The 10040-nt window shown below is 46.8% G+C and overlaps 2 protein-coding genes across 2 annotated transcripts; both read right to left on the minus strand.

Annotated features, from left to right (window-relative positions):
• Positions 1-554: 554 nt before the first annotated feature.
• LOC109781346 (polyubiquitin) lies at positions 555-3184 on the minus strand. The gene is made up of 2 exons (XM_045229767.2): positions 3036-3184; positions 555-2136 (listed from the first exon to the last, which is right to left on the minus strand). The coding sequence occupies exon 2, from the start codon at positions 2134-2136 to the stop codon at positions 763-765; it is 1374 nt and encodes a 457-aa protein (XP_045085702.1). The 5' UTR covers positions 3036-3184; the 3' UTR covers positions 555-762.
• A 5549-nt stretch (positions 3185-8733) lies between these two features.
• LOC109781347 (LYR motif-containing protein At3g19508) lies at positions 8734-9478 on the minus strand. Its single transcript, XM_020339948.3, has 2 exons — positions 9186-9478; positions 8734-9026 (listed from the first exon to the last, which is right to left on the minus strand). Exons 1-2 carry the CDS (start codon positions 9375-9377, stop codon positions 8958-8960), a joined length of 261 nt encoding a protein of 86 aa, XP_020195537.1. The 5' UTR covers positions 9378-9478; the 3' UTR covers positions 8734-8957.
• Positions 9479-10040: the final 562 nt, after the last annotated feature.

The following is a 10040-nucleotide window of genomic DNA, read 5'->3' on the forward strand; positions in this document are numbered from 1 at the left end:
GAAGTTTTTTTTTTAAGAATATGCATATAGAAGTTGATCTCTTTTCGATAGAAGCTTGCTCTTAGAGCATTTTGAGATGGAAGAAGCTTCCCTGGGAAAATGCAATGTTGAATTACACCCAGGAAAATGAGTTAGCGCCACCATATGAACGACAATGCATCTAACTCAAGATTTTTTTTAAATAAATATTTGTATCTATAGCACTGAACTACACACGCTGCAAAAACTGGAACGAGAATTCCAACAAACCGGTCACGCAATAGCGCAGCAGTCAACCCAACAAAGTTGAAAGAAATAACATACGTGGATAACTTGCATTAAGAAACAATCCGCAGCATTATCCACAAGATAGAAGAATAAAATTGCATCATCCAAATCTGAACATTACACACAGTAACATTTTTCAGAACCTAGGATCTACTCCAGAAGGATATCACAGAAAGCCGCAAATTCAAACGCAAGAAGGAAATCATATAGGCCGCGATAGTAAGATAATTGCCAGATCAAAACTGCAAGCAAGCAATTAAAGCACAATATACAGAACCAACAGCAAATTAGCGCAATATCTGAAGTTCAGTTATTCATTACTTATAACGATACTGCTGTGCCAGCAACCGTTTCAACCAACAAATAACACGGGGACTCGATAGTTCATTAAACCAACACAGTAGGACTGACACGAACGAGAAACAGTTCAAATGAACGACAGGGCACCACCCACCGGACGACCAGGATAAACCAGCAGGTCAAACGCCAGAGCAATTACTGACCACCACGGAGACGGAGCACCAGGTGAAGGGTGGACTCCTTCTGAATGTTGTAGTCTGCAAGGGTGCGGCCGTCCTCCAGCTGCTTGCCAGCGAAGATCAGGCGCTGCTGGTCCGGGGGAATGCCCTCCTTGTCTTGGATCTTGGCCTTGACGTTGTCGATGGTGTCGGAGCTCTCAACCTCAAGGGTGATGGTCTTGCCGGTGAGGGTCTTCACGAAAATCTGCATACCACCACGGAGGCGGAGCACCAGGTGAAGGGTGGACTCCTTCTGGATGTTGTAGTCGGCGAGGGTGCGACCGTCCTCCAGCTGCTTGCCAGCAAAGATCAGGCGCTGCTGGTCCGGGGGAATGCCCTCCTTGTCCTGGATCTTGGCCTTGACGTTGTCAATGGTGTCGGAGCTCTCAACCTCCAGAGTGATGGTCTTGCCGGTGAGGGTCTTCACAAAAATCTGCATACCACCACGGAGGCGGAGCACCAGGTGAAGGGTGGACTCCTTCTGAATGTTGTAGTCTGCAAGGGTGCGGCCGTCCTCCAGCTGCTTGCCAGCAAAGATCAGGCGCTGCTGGTCCGGGGGAATGCCCTCCTTGTCTTGGATCTTGGCCTTGACGTTGTCGATGGTGTCGGAGCTCTCAACCTCCAGAGTGATGGTCTTGCCGGTGAGGGTCTTCACGAAAATCTGCATACCACCACGGAGGCGGAGCACCAGGTGAAGGGTGGACTCCTTCTGGATGTTGTAGTCGGCGAGGGTGCGACCGTCCTCCAGCTGCTTGCCAGCAAAGATCAGGCGCTGCTGGTCCGGGGGAATGCCCTCCTTGTCCTGGATCTTGGCCTTGACGTTGTCAATGGTGTCGGAGCTCTCAACCTCCAGAGTGATGGTCTTGCCGGTGAGGGTCTTCACAAAAATCTGCATACCACCACGGAGGCGGAGCACCAGGTGAAGGGTGGACTCTTTCTGGATGTTGTAGTCGGCCAGGGTGCGGCCGTCCTCCAGCTGCTTGCCAGCAAAGATCAGGCGCTGCTGGTCCGGGGGAATGCCCTCCTTGTCCTGGATCTTGGCCTTAACATTGTCAATGGTGTCGGAGCTCTCAACCTCCAGAGTGATGGTCTTGCCGGTGAGGGTCTTCACAAAAATCTGCATACCACCACGGAGGCGGAGCACCAGGTGAAGGGTGGACTCTTTCTGGATGTTGTAGTCGGCCAGGGTGCGGCCGTCCTCCAGCTGCTTGCCAGCAAAGATCAGGCGCTGCTGGTCCGGGGGAATGCCCTCCTTGTCCTGGATCTTAGCCTTAACATTGTCAATGGTGTCAGAGCTCTCAACCTCCAGAGTGATGGTCTTGCCAGTGAGGGTCTTCACGAAGATCTGCATCTGCAGAGAAGAATCCCAAACAGACTGGTAAGCCTCAAGAAGCAAACTGATATGATAAACACTACTAATAAATAAGCTTCTTTACATCACGCCATAGAGATTATAAGGAAACGGCAGTAGCCATATATCTAGGTGCATGCTCATGACCATAAGAAACTAAAAGATTGTGATTCCACGTAGCTGTCAGACATGCTTATCATCTAAGGGAAGAAACCTAGCTTTTTCCGAGAAAAAAACAATCTACAGACGGTAGAGAATAAACAAACGGCAGCAACATATTTTCTTCACTATCTCAATGATCCAACATAGAGAAGTCTGTAAGCTTTTTCCGAGAAGCAAACAGACTGTCGCGCAGATGCACCCAAAAAAAAATCTAAAAACCATTTATCTCAATGATCCAACATAGCTGACGGACATGCTTATCATCCAAGGAAAGAGAAGCCTGGCTTCTTCAGGGGAAATCAATCTACAATCCTATGCGTATTAGGACGATCTCGGTACAGAATATGAGCACGAGCGACACATCAAGCAGTATACGCGCCTGGAGAGAGAATTACGACACAAAGCTAATATTGAATTCGACCATAATAAAGAGTTAAAGACGAATCTATCACGAAGTAGCGGACGAACCAGTACATAAATCATGCATGCGAGACTATACGGCTTAAGGAGTTGACCTCGAACACGAACAGATCTACCCCTTCAACCTACACGCAAAAATCCCTAAGAATTCGCCAAAGCTTCGCCAACCTGACACGCGCGAACAGATTGTACAACAGGAATCGTTCCACAGCATCAGAACGGAGCAGAAACCGACGAAATTCCACAATACTACGCATCCAACCATCTAATCAACGCAGATCCAGACGATACGGGGAGAGGGGAAGCAAGCTCGGTACCTTGAGACGATGGGGGAGGAGGATTCGACGAGCTCTCGAGTCGATCGGAGACGAGATTGGGTGTGGATTTGTTGGTTCCGTTCCTGGGAGCTGTTGTGAGGATTGGAGGAGGGGAGGGGGTGGGTATTTATGCTGGCTGGTGACGGGCCCCGGTGGAGAAGGAATCTATCCCGTGCCGTGACGGTTCCGTCCGTTTGATGGGTGTCTCGTGCTCGTCTCCGCCACGCGAAGGATCCGACGCGCGCGGAGGGTTCGAGAAGGGATGGCGGCTCCGTTTGGCCCGTCTACCTCGCGTGGGGCGTTGGGGTTGGTGGCCGTTAGGCACCCCCCTCACGCCGTTAGGAGGCTTGTTGGCCTGTGCCGCTGACGCGTATGGCCCGCTTTCCGCGTAGTTGCGTGTGATTGTAGGTTGAGTGTTCCTGTCGCTGATTGCTCTGTTAACGTGTCGTCGTGTTGCACTTCTCAAAAAAATAAAACCTAATTTTGACTTTGACAGGTTCATATTTTGCACAAATTGCGACGGCTAATGTGTACACCTGCCTCACCGAGTAATATATTTTGTACTCCCTCAGCCTTAGTTTAAAAATCACGACACTTATTTTGGATTGGAGAGAGTATTGTTAATCATTTGGACACGCTAGCATGGGTGATTACTTAAGATGAACGAGATTCTAGGAGACCACTTGCAAGCAACATACTGCAATGCAAGTTGGCATACTTGCACAAAATAATACTAGTGATTTTCTTCTTTACTTTCTATGGTTAATTCACGATCGACCTCGTAGTTGCATGCGCTTGGTCAATTTCGACCACCTATTTTTTATCACTATTAGATGAAATATTATTGAAAAAACCTCCCTGGCGGCGAGTACATCAGGAGGTCGAGCTAGCAAACCGCACAAACCAAAAAAACTCAAGCGGATCATTCAGTGGCCCCTATAGTGACTTCTTCACAGGCGAATCGTGTGTGTTATCCTCCGAAGACTCAGGGCTTAGAGGGAAGGTTGGGATGGTGGCGGACCAAAGTTGGAGGCGTCTTGGGCAGGACACACGGCAGAGCTGTGATGTGACAACGCCGACCGAGGGAGGTGGAAGACAAGTGGTTGGGCTAGAGCGGGTTGACGGTTCAGGTGCTGCCGTTGGAGGCGGGGAAGAGGCAGAGATTGCTGGTGGGGGTGCTTTAACGGTTGTGGTATAATCATGGTCTCTGTAGCGGCGGCGATGGTTCCTAATGGCAAAATTCGAACACAATTTTTCTTTTTACAATCCAAAAGAAGGTGGTCAGAATTTAGCCTCGCACATACTACTATTGCTCCTTTTTATTTCTTCTCGTGTGTTTTATCTCAAAAATGGCAGGACCATTGAAGTCATTTACAATGATTCTTTGTCAACCTTTTGTTCTTTATAAGGCACATTTCCCTCCTAGAGTGAAACATATATGGCAGGCATTGGCGGGACAGGATCTTAGGGGTGTGAAACACACACAAATTATGTTGGGGAGGGGGGCTAAAGCTATATTTTATTTTATTTTATTTTCCAATCTATCTAAGCGGTCCCTAATAAAATTTATTCATGTTTTTGCCAAAGCTTGGGGGGCATGACCCGTGCGTTTTTTTTCTAACACAATACAATCAAAGTCGCTCACTACACAGACATACACTCACCCTATGAACGCACGCACTTACACCGTACCCATATGAGCACCTTAGTGGACTGGGGATACCACCTTCTTCCTAATCATCCTACCACAGTTGATTCACAGCCTGACGCATGTGGGGGTTGAGTGGTTGACCATAGCTCCACCCTTAATTGTCAGGAAGCTGCAACACCCTCCAAATAATATTAATTTCGACTTTAGACCAACCAATGCACTAACGCGGAACCTTCTAATGCTTTGGACAGCTGAACTAACTATATTGTGCAGATTAGCAGCTGGCGACTAGTGGAACAACAGTATTACAAAATTAATACTACTGATATAAGTGGAACCAATGCAAATGAGGCATGTTCTTCTTTATAATGTTGCAGTCTGGTGCCACCACTTGGATTATTAAAAAGAAGTTGCGAAGGATTCTATAACCCCCTCTCCCCCCCCACCCCCCCCCCCCCCCCCCCCACACACACACTCAAAATTCCCACGATAGCGCATGATGATTATGTCTACTAGGTCAAGACTCAAGAAAATGAGCAATTGTTTTTTACAAGGTGGGATGCCTTTTGGATAAGATCGATTGACATTTCGGCTTCTAAAGTAAGCCGGATTTATAAAAATGGAAATTTGTTTGGATAAACTAAGTGGGCAAGGAACTATGATCCATTGGACACTACAGCGAATAGTGCGCGGCTTGTTGGTTCGTTTGGGATTTTTGTTGAGCCGTTGAAAATCTGTTGTACGTTTTGTGTTATTGTGGCAAATATCGAAAACAATTTGATTGTTTATGCATAAAATTTATATATATAACGTAAACATGGATATAATGGCACTTGGGAGCACAATTACATCGACTGGCCGAGTGGGCATATTAATTTTCTTTGTTGTATCATCTAGAGTTCATCCATCGTTAAATGGCAATGATTGGGAAAGGAACCAAATATATTACCTGAGATCTCAACTTATCTATCCAGAATTCGGACATCACATTAGACAATTGGGAAAATTTATCAGTCTAACCTAGAAATATTTATCGGACTGACTTAGAATATAACTATTGTTGAATGACATTTATTAGTATATGAGCAGTGCTACATCCACGACACTGACCAGACGAAATGCACACGTGTGACATATCGCACCATCCAAGTCCAAGGCAAAATAGCTCCAGTTGTTGGATTAACTATTGTCATGATGTCGTTCACCACAATTGCCGTGTGTGTAGTAGTTTCAGAATAAAAGCACGATAGTGCGGGAGAAGGAAATTGGGTATGGAGGATGCATGCATGCATTTATATAATTGCTAAAACTAATTGGTGTACACATGTGCCAATTATGGTGAGATGCCATAGTTGCATGTGGTCTAAATATATACTATAAGATATATAAAGTGGCTAAGCAAGAGCTCATCTCGTGCAATTCCAATGCTGGACCAGGGGCTCTCACAGGTTGCCATGTTTTTGCCTTTATGGTTGCCATTTTTTTCTTTCTCTTTTCTGTTTTTTTTACTACTTTGACCTTTTCACTTCTTATATTTAGATGTTTTAGTCACTGGAAATATGTATATAAGAGAATTAAAGCGAATAAACTTCGGCACCTCGTGTGCACTTTTAGTGCTAGCCGTGAGCTCTTCCGTGAGCGACACGTATCCGTTTTTCGCTCTGGTTAAATCTGGTTTTGTAATAGAGTTCACTCTCGGTTTTGTACTGTGTATAAACCACTAAAAAAAATAGCATGCTATAGGACCGCTAATAGCACGTTCTAGCATTCTGAGCAATGCCTCGCTAGATAATTCCGTGTACATAAGTGATGTGTGTCCTGTTTTTCCTCATGCGCACTCTTGATTATTTTAACACAACGCACTCCCAGTTTTATACTGTGTTTAGACCACTAAAAAAGCACGCTACAGCGTTTTTCCTCCTATTCACTCTTGGTTCTTTTAACATAGTTCTCTCCCGGTTTTGTACTGTGTTTAGACCACGGAAAAATAGCACACTATAGCACCATTAATAGCATGTTCTAACATTCTGAGCAATGCCTTACTAGATAATTTTTTATACATAATCACCGTTTGTCTGGTTTTTCTGAATCACTCTTAGTTTTTTCAACGCAGTTCACTCCCAGTTTTATAGTGTGTTTAACCAATGAAAAAATAGTACCCTATAGCACCGCTAATAGCACGCCCTAGCATTCTGAACAATGTCTTGCTAAATAAGTCAGTGTATAATTATTCGCTAATAGTGTATTTTAAAGGTGGCGCAATTTTGTTATAACGTGCTAATTTTTCATTGGTTTAGACTAGACTAGATGTTTCTCATGGACTCCGAAAACTGCGCAGGTCCCACCCTATCGCTTTATCCTCTCGCATCGATCTGGCGCAACCGCGTCTTCTTCCCTTCTTCATCATCCCGGTTCAGATCCACCCCTCCCTATGCATCAGAAGCATCGGCTCTCCTGTGGCCGTTGAACCACGTCCATCCTCTTCCCATGGCAGTTGAGGACCGCATGCCCCAACCTCGCCCACGCCACCACACCTACCCTGATTAGCTATGGGAGTCGGCGCCCGCCGGCATGGATTTCTTGGGATGGGTTGCGTAGCATCATGGCCCCACACCCGACCTCACCATCACACTCTCTATGCCAATGCCTCTCCCTGCTGGCCACGGGACCCAATGCCACAAAGTCGGCAACCTCACTGTCCTCCAGTACCCGACACCCCTGTGTTGACCCCCGCCGATTTCACCTACCTCGCCCACCCTACCTCGGTCGTCTCCCTGACACCCCAGCTCCAGCGCCTTGCCCCGATCGCTTCCACCTTGCCGACCGCCTCCACTACATCGCAACTGCTGTGTCCCCGACTTCAACTCCGCTAACCTCTTCCTCCTATTCGACCACATGCGGTTTTTTTCTCGCTGGGACCCGCGCCGCTACTTCCTATGTGTTTTGGTGCAAGTAATGTTTGGCCAGTTTCAGAGGCTGTAATTTTTCAGATTTTGTAGGATATACATTTAAATATGCCGCTTTCCTAAGAAATAAGGTGTGCACACATGTTTAATTTGATGCTTATCCCTTGTGGAATAGTACTGATATTTTATAGTTAGCTTACAGAGGTTGCTTGACTAACATACTTGTTTTATCATCTTAAAAATGTTGTCAAATATTGCACCAATGAAAGTCCATGAACAAATTCGTGATAGACATATATGAGGGAAAAATCCCACGAATTCTTTTCAATTTGGTTACTCAGTTTAGGACTATAACATAGATGATAGACATTAACCATTGCACTAAATATACTTCGTACCTTGATCTATGCTGTATGCCGACACAATGGTTCAGTGGGAGTTCAATTAATTAGTATCTACATCCTGACTCCGAACTCCAGTTTCAGTTACACAATTTGTCTGGAGAAAGGGACAACAGAACGCGTGCTCCAACATAGAAAGAAGGAAACATGTCACTACTACTATGAGCCATGTGAGGTTGATGAAGGGCAATACTAACATCTTTTCCATTGTTGACCAGCTAAGCACAAATTTGAGTAAAAACTAGAGGCTCTTCTGGAGCATCAATTTTTCCCACTTTAGCTACTTCATGGATTTTTTATTTTGGATGGTCCGATTGAATAAGGATAGGGATGAATACGTGAGCTCCATTTCATTAAGGATTGGGATGAGTATGCGAGCTACATTTCATTCCAGCATACAACAAAACAAACATTTATAATATGTAACCAGAGAAGTTTTGACTACTTGAGGCTATGCACAATGTTACTGAATTACCAAGTTATCCAGCTAAGATTTCAGGTTGCAGGACCACGATGCCTGTTGTTGGCAGTCAACAGAGCAATACGAAGGCTGCACTGGAACACGGAGCAATGTAGTAAGGCTGTGTTTGGCAATCCTCCACTCCTTCACTACAGAGCGGAGCGTGTGGAGCACCTTTTTAGCCGCTCGCCAAAATACAACTGCATGCCGCTCCGCTCTGCAGCGGAGTTGAGCTGCAGAGCGGAGGGATTACGTACAGCCTCTAAATAGTCGGCCCGAGTTCAAAACATTACCAAGTTAGAAGCAGAATGTTGATCTTATTTCCCACTACTGTAGAACATTTGGAAACATGAAAGCGCCCAGCTCTAAAACAAAACATTACAGGTAGAACTGGGCAATTCACCCTGTTCGGGCATGGAACTTGAAAAACACCTCAGAGTCATATAGCCGAACACCTTGCGTGCACGCACCACCGCGCCGCGGGCTCCTGCCACGATCTTCCCCTCACTCGGCACCGCCCTCGCCGCAGATCTCCTTGAGCCGCCCTGCCGCCTCCGCCGCGTCGATGCAGTACTGCAAGCCACGCGTTACACAACCAGGAACAGTGAGATAGCTGGCAGGAATAGGTCGATCCATTGGCATTCCATTCCCATGAGCCGCGAATGAAATGGATGGTGCGATGAACACGCAGAGAGTGGGAAGGAGCACCGCATTCGGTTGACGTTATTGTACCTTGGAGAGGACCCAGGCGGAGTGGTCATGTGCACGGCGGAGGAGGCCGGCGAGGTCGTCGTCGGCAGAAAGGTGGCGGTAGTTGACGAAGTTCTCGCGGGCGTACTTCGCGTAGTAGGGCCGCGCGTCGGCAGGCAGCCGCCGCACCAGCCGCAGCACCTCCCGGTAGGCGCGTAGCCCGGCGTTCGCCATCGACTCCGATCGAATCCAGGTCTGGTAGAGCAAGGCGCACAAGCACTAGGAAGTAGTACTACACGCTTGTACGGTGCTGTAGTAGTCTGCTAAACTCACAGTGGAAGAAAAAACTCCAATTAACTACTCCCTCCGTCCAGTAATACAAAAGCCTCTTAGGGCCCGTTCGGACTCCCTCCGCTCCGCGGTTCCGTGCCGGAGCGGAGTGGCGATCCAGTTATATATCGGGGAGCTGGTAAAAGGGCGCTCCGCCCGTTCCGCTCCGCGGAGAGCCGCCGAACAGGCGCTTAGTCACTATTTTTTTTCTCAAAAAGGATCTGAAAGTTTCGCAAAAGGTATAAAGCACTTCAAACATAATAAAAATAATATTGAGGTCTCTAGACCATCTAACAACCACCATCGCTGCCAAAACGAGCCATTGATGTGCCACTGTCGCCACTCCTCTATCAGAGCCGGTTTGACCTTGTCACCGGTAGCCGGAAAGTCTTCGTGCATATGCCCCTAAGCACCAACACACTGGAGCCACAATCGTCAACGCTAAACCCTTTTAATAGATCTGAAACCATAACCTCGCCGACCGAAGGAGATGACAAAAATCTACCTTGGAGCTCTGTAATTACAGCTAGATAGACGAATTCAGAGAGGATTGGAGAACGGAAGGCA

The sequence above is a fragment of the Aegilops tauschii genome, chromosome 6 (assembly GCF_002575655.3).
Source record: "Aegilops tauschii subsp. strangulata cultivar AL8/78 chromosome 6, Aet v6.0, whole genome shotgun sequence".
Lineage (NCBI taxonomy): Eukaryota > Viridiplantae > Streptophyta > Magnoliopsida > Poales > Poaceae > Aegilops > Aegilops tauschii.